The 17,868-nt window shown below is 42.6% G+C and overlaps 1 protein-coding gene across 1 annotated transcript in view; it reads left to right on the top strand.

Annotated features, from left to right (window-relative positions):
* Window positions 1-11,049: 11,049 nt before the first annotated feature.
* Window positions 11,050-17,868, top strand: part of fam20cl (family with sequence similarity 20 member C, like) — a 33,337-nt gene continuing 26,518 nt past the window's right edge. The window contains exons 1-7 of the mRNA XM_047578088.1: window positions 11,050-11,731; window positions 12,913-13,085; window positions 16,227-16,305; window positions 16,500-16,592; window positions 16,732-16,847; window positions 17,005-17,185; window positions 17,466-17,575. Coding sequence (XP_047434044.1) covers window positions 11,214-11,731; window positions 12,913-13,085; window positions 16,227-16,305; window positions 16,500-16,592; window positions 16,732-16,847; window positions 17,005-17,185; window positions 17,466-17,575 — 1,270 coding nt within the window. The 5' untranslated portion in view covers window positions 11,050-11,213. The remainder of the gene's footprint in view (window positions 11,732-12,912; window positions 13,086-16,226; window positions 16,306-16,499; window positions 16,593-16,731; window positions 16,848-17,004; window positions 17,186-17,465; window positions 17,576-17,868) is intronic.

Here is a 17,868-nt window from a genome sequence, read left to right as displayed (position 1 = left end):
GACTTTGTGTTCAGAAGGAAAGTGAAACAAAAAGTCAGTGATGGAGCGATGGGACTTGTCAGAGACGCTGACAGAGACCGAGTGAGACAGGTCGTCCCCGGGAAACCGGAGGAGGCTGTTTGAAAGGCTGCTGCTTTACAGTTTAAATGTTGACTTCTTCTGAAAGTAACTGATATATTTTGGGGACATATCGTTCACAAACGTTTGTGAAACTTTTTTTTTTTGTGTGTGTGTGTGTAAATGTCCTCGTAGAGTTTTTATTGAAACGTGCATGAATAGATTTTTCTTTTTTCTGCGCTTCGGCTGAAGGACGGTTCGGTTCATCTCCTGTGAATGGTTCAGTGCATCGTCAGTGCTGTATACGGCCATCAGCCACAACATTATGACCACTGAGCAGCGATACACTGGAAACTTGTGGACATGGTATTTGTGATTGTATATCCAGACTCTTGCTAACAAAACAACAATTCCTGTTTTCTGAACACGTGACATATATCAGAGAGTCCGAGGGCATCATGACCCAGAGATCGAGGGGTCGGGGGGGTTTATTGACAGATTAGAAAAAGACTTGGCAGCGTTTGTGAACCCAAATATGCACCAGGTCAGCCTGTCCTCACCACTGAACTCGTCAGCATTTTGTCAGAGCTCTGTCCCTGTCTCTGTCTCTGTCTCTGTGTCTGTCTCTGTCTCTGTCTATCCAGGAAGTTAAAACATCAGCTGCTCTGTTCAGTCGCACGCCGGATGATGATCCAGCTGAGAAATAATATAGGTCGTTTTATTTAGCTCGCTGACTCTTTAAATGTCACACCTGAGGCAAAAGACGCCATTGGAGACGGTTGGGACGTCTAGCTGGGACGTCTCCTCCTGGACGGGGGACGTCCACAGAGCGCAGCCGACCTGGGACCTGCTGTGTGTCAGAGAGAATAACTCCCAAAGGTGTTATAATTTAGAACAGTCTCCTTATGGGCTTTGATGTTGCTGTTTATCAGGATAAACTTATGTATACGCTGATCAGGCATAACATTATGACCACCTTCCTGATACTGTGCAGGTCTCCCTCCAAAGCGACACATCAGAGAATGGACATGGACCTACTGGTAACAAGATGTTGTTAGTGGGGGGGGTCTTTGGGTCCTGTGGATTGAGGGGAGGGGCCTCCCTCTGTGGATCATCCCACTGATACTTGATCAGTTTGGGATCTAGTGAATTTGGAGGCCAGATCAACACCTGGTCGCTGTTTTTTTTATTTTATTTAGTTGCTCCTAAACCATTTTTTTGTGTGTGTGCTTGTATCTGCTGCCATCATAGAGTGTCATAGCTATGGGGTGGGAGGGGTGGGGGGTGCTACATGTCTACTGGTCAGGGTACATTTACTGTAATTGCGGCTGCATTGACTTTGGCACTGTTTCTCTAAGTTGGCTCTTGTTTTTTTGCTCTTGAGTCGGGCATTTGCTGAAGAAGCCCGGCCTGTTTTTGTTTTTTGTTTTTTTTTTAGCACCAAACTAGTGGCCTCTTTCTAATTTTAGCACCGGCCTGAGCTTCTTTCTGTTTTGTGCTGTGCAGCTAATGGGAGTCATGATGGCTCATTACTGAGTCGATGTGAACAGCGTGAGTGCCATACTGGGCCGTGCAGAGCGGCTGTTTGAAATGCACGGTGGCAGATAACTCAGCGTATGAGATGACTAAAAAAAGATGAAAAGGTTTTTTTTTGTTCCCCCGCCGACAACATGAGTCCAAGTTACATCAGTTTTAACTTAGACGGCCCCAGTTTGAGAATCCCTCCCTATTTTACAACTCTGGACTAAACTGCGATGGATTTGAGATACATCTGGATTGGTTGGTACTGACACCGACGTAATTCACTGATAGCTTTCCCCTGGATTCACCCGGCTGACCTACTTCATGTGAAGGAGCCTGTACAAGCTGCAATTATTGTAACAGCGCTCCAGATTAATCTGCCGGGTCTTGCGTCGGTGGTGAGCGTGGTTCCAGACTGCGATGCTCCTCATTCATTATTCACCTCAGACTCTCTTTATATATCTCCTCCCTCTCATTGTGTCTCCGCGCCGTTGTTAAATATTCATACAAAGAGCCACAGAGTCACTCTGAAGATCTGCTTGTTTTTTGTTTTTTGTTTTTTTAAATGTTCTCCACGCTGCTGAGGGGGGGGGGACGGCTAATTATCCGACAGGATGCTGTTTCTGAATCTATGGACGCGGTGCTACACTTGGAAAATGTTAAATGTCATGCATGTTCTTACTCTTTTACTAGGCTGTAGTGCAGATTCACTGTGGCATCTTCTTTTTATGTTCATTAATTGGGAAGGTCAGGGTGCAGCAATTTACATTATGGCCTTATTAAGTTATTGAGAATATGAAACAACCCAGACTCCTTAATATCTGACCCCTTAGCTGCTAATTAAATCCAAATATTTCAGATGCACTCAAGCTGGAGTTGCGGCAGGAAACGAGACACGTGACCATGAAGCTAAAACAAACAGCTTAACCCTTTAAAACTCGCCTGGACCGTTACTGTATATGGGACGGTTGTAGCTTTTTCAACCAATCAGAGCTCAGTGTTTGCTCAAACACGAGTTGTTGTGTTTGAGTCAGGGGCGTCGCTAGGTTTTACGGACAGGGGAGGCTCAGCCCCGAGGAAATGCACAGGATGTAAACGGACGTCGTGTGAATGAGCTCCAGAAGGAAGTCACCACAAAGACAGAAAAATAAAAGAGTGCACTCTTAATAAACAACCAGGACCTTCACCGTGCGTTTTAACTAGCGAGCTAAGTAGCCGCGTTCTTTTGGAGCTGCAATGTATCTTTTAACACTCTTGTCAAACAGGGATCATTTGGTTCATTAATTACCTGAGACTTTCTGCTGTTCGCTGGAGGCTGGAGCTGACTAGTTTTTTACACCAGCACTGTCTTAAATCCAGCCGTATCGGCTCTGTGTGCTTCAAAGGTTCACGCGCCACAGGTACCGAGAGCAAGCGAGTTCGTGGAGAAAACGTGGGCTGGATTTTCAGTGATGTGGACGCTCTCTGTACGAACAAGTGGATAAGGACGCGATGGAGGGGCTCGCTCTGCCTCACACTATGAAGTGAAGGGAAGCAGACAGATTTATCATCACATTTAAGTGATCAATTACTTATTTAAACTCATATTAAAGTAAAAAAGTAAAAAGATATAAATAAAACAACACCAAATTATTTGGGGGGGCTTAAGAATATTTTAGAGAGGCTTCATCCCCCATAAAATAGGTCCAACAGCGACAGCAGCGGTTTGAGTAAATGCTACATGCAACGTGTAATTTTCTTCTGATTTCATTGTTAAAAGTCATTATTGGATTCAACCAATACATATTTTCTAAACTGAAAAATTCAGGCGAACCCACCAACGTCTCATGTTTTGAGTTTAATTACTGAAGAACAAAACCACTTAGAGTGATTCTGACTTTTGTGACACAAACATCAGAGTCTTTGCCTTTAAAAGGGACCAAGAACATGCACGAGCTTCAAACTGTTCATGAACATCATTCAGTTTATTTATTTATTTATTTTGCAAAAAGGCTGAAATGATAAGAGGTTAAAGTAGAAATGACAGCTCTCTGCAGCTTTATACTCTTTTCATTCTTCAAATCTCAGTTGCAGTTTAGGGTTAAAATATTAAAACGGGTTTAAAAGTGCATACAATGAATCTCCATCATATTTATTTATTTATTTATTGACTTTAGACCCAGGCTTTTGGCAAAAGCCCTTTGTAAATGAATAATAAAATGCAAGTATTCCAATAGACAAGACGTTTTCTTTCCCAATCTGAAGTTTAATTTCGGAGCTGATGCTGAACCTCAAACAGGTGGCCGCGGTATCCTAGCAACCGCCTCTCGGCCCGTGGTGATGAGTGGAAAGCCTGGAGCATCCCTGGATGTGTGTGTGTGTGTGTTTGTGCGTAACAGTGGCAGACACGGGAGGTGAAAGAGGCAAAGAGTCGGGGCGGATGGCAAGACGCGGGATTCAGTGAGACTCAGCGATGGGGAAGAAGAGGGCGTTTGAAAGTTCAGAGAGCGAGAATTCAGAGCCTTTCAAAAGATGCAGAGAGTCAGAGAAGAAGACGAGTTAGCGAGAGGAGGACGACGGAGGACAGCAGGAGACGGAGGGAGGGATGAATCTTTCATCTCAACCTTGCTTGTGGGCTTTTTTCCCCCCTGTTTGTTATTATTATTTTTTTTTTTTTTTTTTTTCAGTATTATTGAGAAATGAGAAACACAATCCAATATTAATGTGTGTGTTTCCCTGTAAGTGTTTGGTGTGACCCGGCTCCCATTTCGACCATCAGCAGCCGCGACTCTTCATTTCATTAGCTTCTCTTCATACTGAGATGCAGAGAGAGAGGAGAAAAAAAGAAAAAGAGAAAGAAAAAGGAGGGCATGAGTTTTGGGAAAATGGAGGAGGGCTTTGAAATGAGACTAAAGAGAAGGAAGGGGGGACGGAGGGAGGGGGGACGAGGGGGGGGTGGAGAAGTGCCTGTGTGCATCAAACCTAAAACAGCTTGTTTATAATACATCACTGAGAGACGGAGACAGAGAGGCTGCATCAGTAACTCAGCAAAACGGCTTGTAGGCGACTGAATGTTGGAGGGGGAGGCGTGAAACAACAGCCGCCCTGCAGCGACTGGCTCTGACCTGAAAGACTTTCTGCTCCACCTGTAAAAATGTGTCGACCAAAGCCAGACGGTACGAGGTTATGAAATGTGATGCACAGTTTAACCTCCTGAGACCCGAGCTTTACTTTGCTGTGCAGTTATAATTTCTCCAAGGTATTTGGAATCTGTAGAACCTAACAACTATAAAAAATAAATAAGCGTCATCTCTCAAACAGAAGTAGTAGTTTTTGGAGAAAAAAAAAATGTCCTCAAATGTGGACACTGGGATTATTTCATTATTTATTTTATAAGTCATCAAGTTGTGACAACTGTTAATTTTAATACCTGAACATTACCCAGATAGATAGATAGATAGATAGATAGATAGATAGATAGATAGATAGATAGATAGATAGATAGATAGATAGATAGATAGATAGATAGATAGATAGATAGATAGATAGATAGATAGATAGATAGATAGATAGATAGATAGGATATTTACAGAATTATAAAAATAAGTGAAGTGAAAAAGAAAGGAAACGTACAGAAATATACAGTCCCAATGTCCTCAAGTGAGTGCTTGCTATTAGCGAGATTGTAGCTTGTTGCTATTGATAAAATTTGATAAATTTGCGGGTCATATCAAACTAGAAACGTTAATAAGCATAAATAATTTGATGGGGTCATATCACTGAACGTTTATAGCATAAATAAATTTGATGGGTTTTTCTCGTCACTTTGTCTGTGATCGTTGTCAATAATTTCGCTACCATGTTTTTACTGACTAGTGTGTTGACCTTTTGCTACCACTAGATGGTTAGAACAGAGTGTCCACCAATGAGGACAACAGGTTTAAATGAAGCAGAATCAGCTGCAATAAAAACCTAAAACTTAATGTCCCCATATGAGGACGCAGGGTCTCAAGAGGAGATACCTGAATACTTGAAACCCATGTCAAATATAGAACCGTTTCAGAAGCTGCAAGACTACTTGTAAATAATTCAATAATCACAAAGAGTCCAGGCGTACCGTGATTTCAGTTTAACCGTGTTCAGTAACATGCATAATTCAAACAAAAGCACCTGCACCCAAATTAACCTTTCTTTCTTCTACAATACGTACTCTGTCCTTGAGTTTTATCAAAGGCACACACACGTTGAATTCCCGAAACATTAGGTACACTAGTGAAGACAAGTGCATTTTAGTGCAACAGCCCCCGCGCAAAGTGGTGAAAGGTGGTGATTCAGCTGAATGATCATTATGGAGGAGGTAGTTTGTGGTGCAGCTACAGTGGATTTAATTAAAATCCTAAGTGTTTTTTTGTTATTCATCCCAGCTCGCTGACTAAAAAAAAATAGAAACGTGTCTATTCAGTAGTATGACAAAGCAGTGTCTCTAAAATTAAAGGTGGAATCAGCAGCTCTTTCTTTTTAAACTAATGCCAAATGCCATAAACCTCATGAAGCCACAAGTTTTACCTATTGAACTGAAAGCTTTATCGTCACTGTACATCAGTGCAACAGAATTTCTTTGTCATGTCATTTCTGAACACAAAACATAAAAAGTCACTATTATCCACATTCATACAGCCATGGGGGCAATAAATACAATGTTATTTAAAATACAAGATATCGGCCTCAATTAAGAATTAGCAGCATTTTGCGGTATGGATGGCCCTGGGGTAAAAGCTGTTTCTGAGTCTATTTGTTAATTTACTTTGCATTTTAAACGAGGTTTAAACACTTTTTGTAACTCAAACCAACTCCTGTTAACCTGACATGACTCTGATTTAAGACCAAATACCTGAAAAACCTGGCTACACATACTTTTCATAAAAAATTAACATATATTAGGATGCTAAAACCGACAAACATTCCTTTAAAACCTAATAAAAATGAATAAATATACATATTTTAATTTTCCCCTTGTCTTTCTTCCCTTGAGTTTTAATCCTTTGCAATACTCTGGCAGCTAGAACGGCCCTTTGCCTTCGTGCTATTTTCAAAGAAACAGACCAGCAGTCACTCATTAAAAAGGACTCATTCTTTTTAAGACAATGTGCAATAACCTCACGCAAAATATTTAATAGATTTTTTCCTCCATGCAGCCTCATCAGCTTCCAATTCCATTGTGGTTTTTGTTAATTAGTATTTTGCTCGTGCTATCCAAAAAAAAAAAAAAAAAAAAAAAAAGGTTCAGTGATGTTTGAGCCCTGATGAATAATAAATAAGTACCTGTGAGAATACAGGAAAAGGCTTCACCAGAATCGCTTCAACCCTTCTCTATTAAGCTGATACAGATGAGTCACGCTGTCACTCCATGTTAACGTATACGATACACATGCATTTTGTTGAGCTCTCTCACATCAGTCGGGTGGAGTGTGCTCAGCGTGAACACACACACACAGACTTTAAAGAGTCGTACTTCACAGAAACATCGTCTCCTGCGGGACTCTCCACGAGGCCTGAGGTGCCTGAATCAAAGTCTCAGTGCGAACACGCGCCCAGAATATGAAACATCTGTCTCACCCTCCGCCTGGTTAGGACGCCTGCTGAAGAAGATAATTTGCTGCGTGTGTTCAAAGTGTAGTTCCTGTAGTGCCTGTTGTTTTATTACTTTTTCAGTCATTTTCAGACTCTTTCAGAGTCTTTCAAAAAGCCAGCTTCTGTTTGGAGATACCGAATGAAATGTTCATAATTATATTTCAATTTCCGCATAATAACATGTACCATACCTACAGAGGGAGTGGGACTTCTTCTAAGGTGCCAGACGTGTTCCTATGGTAACCGAGAAAGGTCATCTCCAGACTCCTTTAAGTAGCCTAAACAGAATTTTTAATTAACCAAAGGTCTGTCTCTAGTTTAATTAGGTGAGATTCACACCCTATGTGGTAGCCCCCCAGGTTTGATTACAAGTCAAAGTGATCACTGCGACTGGCCCGTACAGCACAGAAAGTTCATCCTTAGTCTGTTTTCCTTTCTCTTTCACTGTCTCTTCCTCTGGATGACTTTATCCTGTTCTCTAGTAGTACTGTGAAGAACCTACCAGACACCGTTGCTATGGAACAAGCTCCCGGTTTGACTTTGGGAGGCAGACGCCCTCTCTACTTTGAAGGTTACGCTGAAGACCTTCTTTTTAGGTGAAGCTTATAGTGAGGGCTGGCTAGCGATGGGCATCGAGAACCGGTTCTTTAACATAACCGGTTCCAACTGGTTCATCGATATCATTTATCTTCATGCTTCTCGATTCTCCTTATGGATTCTTTTCATGCCCAAATCTTTACGTCCCAGGCCAGAAGGTGGCGGTAATGCGCCAAAAAGCCATAAAACGAAAGAAGAACAAGAAGAATCTTTACATAAAAGCAAGATGCAATGGCATTGACACTGAAACGGTGGCTACACCTCACCAGAAGAAGAACGGTGCAGCATGCAACTTATGCAGCGCTGCAGTTTCAAAGTATTAGTCGACAGCATTAAATACTGAGAGTGCCATGTGTTCGACTAGCTAGCTGAGCGGTGCTAATGAGGATCCAGTCAGTGTGTTTACATGCAGAGCTTAATCGAGCTATGCTCAAAATTCGACTTTCTGACTACAGTCCTTGTCCCAGTTTACATGCAGCACAAGAAAATCGAATAAATGTTCTCCTCCTCCACACTAGGTGGCGATACGTGTCTTTTCAGCGGGATAATACCACGTTAATACGGCCCGATTTCAGGTTGATCTATTATGTGATATAATAAACAAGAGTCGTCCATGCGGCAGACCGGCATTTCAAACAACAACCAGACGGATAATTGTACATTTTTTAATGTTGTACGTAATGTTCGTGCTACTTCTGGTGCAGGTAAGATCCACGCTGTCCCTCAGACGGCTCCGTTTCTCTTCTTCTTCTGCGATCGGCGTTTTTGTTCCGGGGTCACACGGCAGCGCAACGGTGGTGGAGCATGCGCACACGCATTATCCGATTGAAAACTCAGATTCAGTTATCTGGTTCATTTATTCATTATCAGGGTGTCTCAATCGAATAATGAGAACTCCGTTTTAATCGTGCATGACGTACTGAGTGACCAATCTCCTATTTGTTTTCTTACACAAGCTCTTATCTCTTGTTTAGAAACCCAATTAAAATTGCTGTTGTTTGCATAAAACCACGACCGCCTACTTTTTCTAAACCAAAAATTTACAGGACGAATTGATGAGGTAATCGATAAAGAATAAAATGTTATCGATGTCTAACCCCGGCTCAGGTGACACTGGACCATCTCTTATGTTGTACTGGTTTAGGCTAAAGCTGCTGGGGAACGATACACCGAGCACCTATCCTCTAATTCCTGAACCAGCTACTCATCCATTGTGTGCTACTATTGTGCAGCGTGTTATTAGCTGTGTGTCACTCTCTCCATCCCATATTGTTCAAAAGGTAGTAGATAAAAGGGACTTTCTTTCCTTTTCCTCCTCCGTCACCTTCATGCTTGCTCTGGTGGTTTCAGGCTGGGTTTTATAAAGCGTCTTGAGAAAATTTGTATTGGTATTGATGCTATAGACACTTAAACTCTCACATAAAACAACTGACAAGGACGACCGTCCGAAAGAATAGTTCATGCACAGACTGGATTTCTGTAATGCTTCAGCGAGAGATCACATTTGTCCAATTTTAGCTTCTCTTCAATGGCCCCTTGTCCAGACCCAAAATTGAATTTAAAATCCCTCCCCTTGAATACAAGGCCCTCTAATGCCGAGCTCCAACGTATCTCAAAGATCTCAATAGATTGCTTCACTTTCAAAGTTTTCCAAAGTGGAATGGGAGGAGTCTTCTATATGTCATCACACATCACACGACCAGAATCATACAGAACTTCAGCTTTCTGGTGGAAACATCATCCGGCTTCAGCGTTAAACGTTAAAGCCTGGTTCAGACGGCCTTCAGTCATCCCTTAGTTATGCCCATGTTGCTGGGCGACTTCACACAATGCACTGAGCCCATGTCCTCCGCTTTCTTCTCCATCCATGCATTTGTGTGCGTCCATTTGTTTGCGTCATTGTTTGTGCACCATACCATTAACTTCACCTTAACCGTGACCCTCTGTCCACCTTTCTTCCCATGTTCTTTCTGCTGAAGTCTTTTTGTTTGTTTGTTTGTTTGTTTCGCCACCGTTAGCGTTCGCTCTGCAGGTTTGAGACAGATAAATAAAATTGGATTAAACATGAATTTGAGTGATTTCAGCTTAAATAGCCGTTGTTCATCGTGATCCGCTCTGTTGTCGTCGCTATTGTTTGACGTGCTCAGAGAAACTCAACGCGGCAGAGCGAAAATAACTCATCAACTGATGTTATTACAAAACAAAGCTGACACACTAACTTAGCTAACTTTACGCTGAGACACTTAAGCAAAATGTTTTATTTACGATATATTTTATGTAAACTGGAAATTTTACTTCTCCCTCATTCTGATTTTATTTTATTCTTGTGCCTTGTTCATATTTATCTCATAATACTTTATACATATACTTTATATAAGTATAAATCAAGCTTTATTTTTCACCATGTATATTATTTACTAGAAAATAAATTTTTTATTTCATTTTAATCTAATCGTGTTTTATCTGCCTTTTTACTTGTGTTTTTTTTTTAATAATGCTTCTTTTATGTGCTAAGCTACTGCGACCAAGCAGTTTCCCCCGTGGATCATTAAACTCTGTCTAAGTCTGAGTTTTACAGGATACAAGACATCTCTGCTTTGATCGGCTTTTGTGTGACTCTGTGTGTGAGAAAACAGAAAATGTTCAAATCATGGACGGGAGTCAGTCCACAGGTCAGCGGTCACAGAGACTTGGCAAAATATTCTTTGGTATTGATTTACTCTGCAATAAAAAAAAATGAGAACATCTTTAAAAAAATATATATATATCATTATATAGCATCACTGAAAGGGCAAGTGTCTTTTTTATCTTACAGTCTGTATTGATTTTTGGATGGAAGTCGGGTAGGTGGTGATGTTTGTGAATCTGTCTGTATGCATATGCATATTTAAAACACAGTTTGTCCTTCCTCTTGTAGCAGAATCATTTAAAGGCCATATCCCCCAAAGCAAACACAGGGTCAAATAAAGGCCCTAATTTCAAAGAGATGTACAAGCATATTGATTTGTGTCCGGATCACTGTAACCTGGCACCGTTCCCTATCTGAGCCTGGATTAGAGTAGTAAAGTACAAAGAACTGAGTGAAAAACTCACTGGATAATGAAAAGAGTCTCTCCGTACTCTGCTTGGATAAGCTGCAGCAGCAGAAAGGTCTCAGGAAGCATTTAGAAGAAAGGAAACTGTGTGTAAGTCCCTTTTTTTTTTTTTTATTTTGCCAACCTTTTCTCTCCTTAAAGTAGTTTTAACAGTGGCACGTGTAAATCGTGTTGTTTGATAAATGCCTTTAACAAGGACACATTCAATAAGTTTACCCTGGTCGTTTTTCTTTTTCTGCATGTCTTAAAATCTTTCACAGCACTTTCCACCTTCTGTTTATCTTTCTTTTATGCATCCACCCCCCTCTGTTGACCCTCTCTCTTTTCAGCAGGATGATGTGGTGTACGCGTCGTCGCTCCAGGACAATCTGTCTGTCCTTGGCCTTCATCTCTATTTTCCTCCACCTCCTCCTGGCGTTTGTCTCGCTTTCCCTCTACCAGCAGCACTGCGGCACCCCGCTGCCACTCAGGACACACGTCTTGAGAGACCTGGCACGTACCAACCACACCCCTGAGGGGATCACAGGTCGAGCTGAGCCACCAGCTGATGCCGTGCGCAGAGATTCTTCCAATGGAGGTGCCAAGAAGGATGGCAAAGGTCACATGCGACCAATTTCTGACGGAGGCTCGGTGGGGGAAGGAGGTAAAAATGCCTCGCTCCACGTGGCGGCGGCCAGCGCCGGTCGTTCTGGTGCCAGCCGAGACGAGACGTTGGAGTCTGATTTGTCGAAGCTGGAGGCGCTGTTTGACCATCCGCTTTACAACATACCCGTCCCTCCTGTCCCTGAGGACGACTGGTTGCTGAAAATGAAACCAAAGGTTCAGGCTAGTGAGAAGAGCTCCCAGATGTGGTCAGTGCTAAAATGTAGAAGTGTGTTTGTGTGTTCTTGTGTGTTTCTGAGGAGCAGAGGACATTTCGGACAGTCCTCACTTCTTTGCAGTGTTATCTGACTTGGGCGTCTGGGTAAAGGTAACCTCTAGGTTATGGTCAGGATTAGGGTTAGTACTTAGGTTTAGGGTAGGTACACACACAAAAATGGTTTAGGAACATCTCAAAAAACATGAAATACGGCAGAAGGTGTCGGCCTGGCCTCCAAATTATACCTGGATCCTGTGTCTGTGGGAGGGACTGGAACAAACCTCATCCACAGAGGCCACTGCCCTCAACTCATAGGACCCAAAGACCCCCCACTAACAACATCCTGTCCCCAGACACCAGAGGACGCCCTCAGAAGACCCATGTCCATTCTCTGATGAGACACAACTGTTTTGGAGGCTCAAGGGAGACCTGCACAATATTAGGAAGGTGGTCATAATGTTATGCCTGATCAGCTTATGCTGCTAGGATTAGTACATCAACTATGTTTGCATACTACCAGAAAAAAAAAGCAACTGGCTACAAGCCATTTTCAATTTAAGCCAGTGACATGAACCTAAAAACTGATTTGGAGGGACACGGTATTAGGAAGGTGGTCATAATGTAACGCCTGATCAGCGTACAGAAAGTACAACTTTGACTTCACTCCTGGTTTGATGGTTGGCAGAAGTCTTTAACGATTTTCAGGTCAAGGACCCCCAAAACTGGAAGGAGGGATTAAGTAGGGACCCCCTACCTACTATGTGTCTTCTATAGTGCTATTTATAAACATACATTATTATTATCATTTTGCATTCAATATTAAATCATCCCTTATTTTTTTACTAAAATATGTTGGTTTCATCTGTGGGTCTTAATCATAGAGACTTACCTATAATTGGAAATATATTTAATATTACCAGATCAGAAGTTGGAGATATGCAGCCTCATCCCTGCAGCTCCTCATCTAATAGCTCACTGTCGCAGCTCCTCATCTAATAGCTCACTGTCGTAGCCCCTTCTTGCTCTATTACCCCCTGTAATAACTGATTTGATCAGTCTCTCAGCTCTTTTCTTTTGGGTGGTAGCTAGCACAGGTTTGTCTACTAATCATAACCAGTTTGATCCCCAATGAGAAGCTCATTCACGTACGTTATAACAGCTGTAAATGTCCAGGGTGAGCGCCAGCCAGGAAGGCTACGAGGACGTCCAGTGGAGCAGCAGTGACAGTCACCCTCCGTGGCTGCGCTTCCACCTGGGCATCTCCCGCTGGCAGCTCTACGCCCACCGCGACCCCAACATGGAGCTTCTGACCCAGCAGCTCTCCACCCAACGCATCGTCAGTGCAGGTATGTGGAAATTATGAAAAAAATGACATTAATGGCTTCTCTCAGACTATAATCGGAGCAAATGTGTGTTAAAAAAAAAAAAGAGGCAGATCCAAGAGAACCGGTATTAAAACTACCCCCCAAAACCCTCGGTGTCAAGGTGTGTGGGCTGCAGGGAGGGTGAAGACTGAGTAAAGAGGAGGGCTGCTGTGATTGTGCGACACCCGAGGTCTCAAACTTTTCTTTCAAATGTAGATTCGCGATGAAATATTCTTTTGAAATTGAGGTTATTGTGAAGCTTTGGGAGACGCCGAGGATTCATCGGGAGCAGGACAGGAACATACGAGCCACTGGCTATGTAGCACAACTTCTTTTTGAACTTTTTTCACTGTTCATTCTCCTTCGGGTTTTGACAGTGTGGCTGGTGTCTGTGAAGATTCTCAGTCATCATCGTGTATCCAAAAAAATAAATAAAGAGCCAAGCTGAATCAAAGGCAACTGGACTTGGAAGAGTTTCTTGAAGGCGTTTCTTCACTTCTAAAAAACTGGTGGAGGGGTTTAAAGAGGAACATCTGTGGGTGATGACCATCAGGAAATCGCACGACTAGGGTCTGTGAATGGCAGATGTTGCCTGTAGATGGAGGAAACTATTTTAATCCTGTCGTCTTTGACCCATGAATGGCCACAGGCTCCAGTCTCAAGTTGTTAACTGGGTTTAAATGTCTTGGCGACATGTTACATGTTAAGACTGTCCAGAGGAGGAGGTTTCAGTTTCATATAGAGGGTTTGGACATGATGTCACAGCAAGTGAAATCTCCATGGTTACGGCCACTGTGTGGCAAACAGTGACAGTTGAACATGGAGATCACAACAACAGCTCTTCCCAATTTAAAAAATGGTGAAGAGCTGTTGTGTGATTGACTGAACCAACAGATTTGAAAAGCAGTCAGAGATATATTTTTACAGATATCTGCCAAAGAACAGAGACGTAAATGGATCACTGCATTATGAAGAAACAACTGGAATCCAGGCGCAGAAACCTGGTGTTGTGGTTCAGGTTTAGTGTCAGGTAATATTAATTTATGCTGTATTTTTTGATGAAGTCATACCTTAAGTTACGTTCTGCAGGGCTGTCAGATACGTTTGTAGATGTTGTTGTTTTGGTGTAGTTACTGCCGAAAGTAACTATTTCAGTTCCAACAATAAATAACCCTCCTCATCATACTTTTACAGCATTGTGTGGCTAACGTTACTTCTCAGTCAAGCTTTTAGCGTTAGCGTCTTTTATTTGGCTACATTTATCATTAACTGAAATGACAAAAAACTAACTTAAAGTATCTGAAACTGAGGCTAAACCACTTTTCCAAATCCATACTAGTTCATATGAGCTCAGTTGTCTTTAATTTGATCTGATAATCCACATTTTTCCAGGTCTCTCTGTATTTACTGATACATTTCACCATGTTGTTTACCCTCTATAGATGACTTCCTTTGTCCCTCTTTTTGAAACCACCTGTCTTCTCTGGCTGAAATGTGGATGTTGTTGTCCTCAGAGGTGGCTCCTTTGTCCTTCAGGTGAAGGTGGACCAGTAGGTGCACAGGCTAGCCTTTAGCCCCAACCAGTAGCCTAACTATTAGATAATACGCTCTACAGCCTAGTCCTTATATGACGTACAGTACATTACAGGAGGCTATGAGTGAAACCACACACTGTCCTGTTTGTGTCACAAATGACATAAAGCTACAGGTGTTAATATTAAAATCGTGCCAGTTTTAAAAAAAAAGCCAAAAAAGGAAGTGAAGTAACACAAATGACTCATTTCACACGGTGGTAAATGAGCAGTGCAGCTGCCAATGCACCTTAGTGGAGACAAGAGCTCTCATTAGTCTGCTCTGCCTTCGTGTCACTCATTATATTTCAGCTTTCATTCTCTGTTTTTTTTTTTTTTTGTCTCCCGTTCATGCATTTATTTACCTCTCTTCAGTCTCTCTTTCCCTCCTTTACACACATCTAGACGCTCCATCTAGACTCGACGTGCGCCGGCCCACACAGCACAGCACACCCTTTCAATTATTTTATCCTGGTCCCATTAAAAATGAATGCAACTTCATTTTTGCTCTGTCTGAAGACAAAAACTCTGCAGAGATTTTTTTTTTGTTTTTTGGGATTTAGTGACGGTGTAGCAGCTGTCTGAGAAAGGAGCTATTAGTTTTTGTTTTAAGGGTTCACATTGCTCTCGTGTTGACCATATTGCCTGCTCCTAATTATGTATTGCTAGTTAGAGCTAAAAGAAATATAGTTGCACTTCATAATCAGCTAAACCCTTTGCGCACATCTTTGCAATCTGTCAAAATGTTTACAATCACCATTTTTCATCCCCCGTTTAGTCGGCTCTGCTCTCTGTTGTTGTGTGGTGTCTCTTTGTGAGTCTTCCATGCGCTCTTCTCTCGTCTTTGCGGCGTTCTTGTGTTGTCTGCAGAAGCTTGGACATATGCACTTTATGCTCAGCAAATCTCTCAGCGTTCTGAGCCGAAAGAGGAGGTTTTTCATTGAATCGTCTTTCAATCTGATGCATTATTTCACCTTTGAAAAGCTACACACTGCTTCCAGGAGCAGCTGGTAACATGGTGACATGTGGCTGACGCCTCATTCGACAACAACGGCCTCGCATTCCACCTGGTGCTAATCACTTTAACGTTCACCGTGACCACGTTTTAGCAACAGAAGTACGCGCTGCGATAAACGCTAAAATCAATCCGTTCACTTCAGAGTTCAGTTGCCCCAAACAAAAGGAAAAGCAGCCGTGGCCCCATCCTCTTGTGTGATGTGATATGTATAATATATATAGAAAGAAGATACATAGAGGAACTAAACTAAAACTAAAAAATGTCCCCAAAAAAAAATATATATATATGTAGCAACAGTCCTGTGTGTGTGTGTGTGTGTGAGAGAGAAACTAATTGAATTTGCTGATGACGCACACACTTTCTGTGAGGCATCCTGTGTTTGTGTGCGTCTCTGTGTGTGCGTGCGTGCGTGCACACGTGCCCCAAACGAGTTTGATTGCAGCGCGCCAGGTTACGCGTGTGCTACTGTGTGCGTTGTTGCCGTGGTAACATTCTCAGTGCAATTTTTTTTTTTTTTTTTTTTTTTTTTTCCAGTGCAGAAGTCTGGTGGGACGCAACTGAAGCTGGTGATGTCATTTCCCAACTACGGCCAAGCCATGTTCAAGCCTATGAAGTAAGATGTGCAAATGGAAAAAGAAAATTAAAGTACGGATCATGTTACATGTCTCATTTTGTGTCTAGTATGTCATAATCTCAAATATTTGTTTCAAGATTAGCTCTGCTTCGTGTTAAACAGAAACTTTAACAGCCTGTGTGTGATTATACTTGATGCATGTGATGTGTTGCTCTTTCCTCTTTCTCCCGCAGGCAGGAGAGAGACGAGGAGACCAACTACAACCTTTACTACTTCTCTGACTTCGAGAGGCACAATGCAGAAATTGCAGCTTTTCACCTGGACAGGTACCAAGTCACAACGTCTCACTGCTACAGCAGGACACAAACTGAATGCGTGTTACATAACGTTGGTTTATATTTTCTCTCCTGTTTTTCTTTTTGACTGTATCCTTGTGTCTTTCTTTCTTCTCCCTCCTCTCTGCAGGATCCTGGGTTACAGGAGAGTCCCTCCTGCTGTTGGGAGGCTGGTGGATGTAGTCAAGGAGATCAAAGACGTCACCACCGATCGCAAGCTGGCCCGAACCTTTTTCACCTCCCCTGGTACACACTTTGTTATTATTAGTTTTCCACAGTCCTATAAATAATACACCTATCCTTTCTAATTCCTACAAGCCACATCCTCCCAAAACCTCTTCTATTTAATTTTTTCCCCCCCTTTGCTCCTCCACTTCTCCTGTTTTCCTGTGGCTCCCCCTAGTGGGGAACGTCTGCTTCTACGGCCAGTGTTCATACTACTGCTCGACGGAGAACGCTGTGTGCGGTCGTCCCCGGGACCTGGAGGCCTCTTTGGCCGTCATGCTCCCGGATCTGTCCCTGGCGGCCCGCAGGACCTGGAGATCCCCATGGAGACGCTCCTACAGCCGCAGCAAACGGGCAAAGTCAGTGGAAGCGACGGACTTTAGACTTTAGAATTTGGAGAACGAGTTCCTACTTTGTCGGATAACTTGTGGGAACATCAGCCCTAACCCTGACCCATGATGTGGGTCAGGTAAGATAAGATAAGATATGTATTTTAAAGCAGCTGTGTGTGAATAAAGAGCAGTAATACAGTATTTATGAGGATTCATTGTTCCAGTCTGTATCCTGTCCAGTGTATTGTATCGCTTATAATGATCGTCATGTACAAACACTGCTTGTCTGTCTGTGTGTGTGTTTCAGGTGGGAGACAGAACCCGACTACTGTTCGACGGTGAAAAAGACGCCTCCGTACGACAAAGGCACGAGGCTGGTGGACTTCATGGACATGGTCATACTGGACTTCCTGATGAGTATGTGTGTTTGAGAAGCCACATTCAAGCTTCGGCTTGAAACTTGGTCATCGGCAGTCAGCTGAACGCACTGCAGGAAAGATTGCAGATCTTTTCCAATGTTAACAAGCCTAGTGTCGGGCCGTAGCAGAGACATGCACTGGTCAAGTAATTAACACACTTTGATGCAAAAGACCACTGGAACAACCCCTTGCTGTTGCAAAGGGGGTGTGCTTGGTGTGTGGCAATGTTCAGATTCACCGCTTTGGTGGTTTTCATGTTATGCCTCGTCGGTGCATTGAGTCTTGGGTGAA

This window comes from Mugil cephalus, chromosome 2 (genome assembly GCF_022458985.1).
Source record: "Mugil cephalus isolate CIBA_MC_2020 chromosome 2, CIBA_Mcephalus_1.1, whole genome shotgun sequence".
Lineage (NCBI taxonomy): Eukaryota > Metazoa > Chordata > Actinopteri > Mugiliformes > Mugilidae > Mugil > Mugil cephalus.
This window is presented reverse-complemented; position numbering and strand designations above follow the sequence as displayed.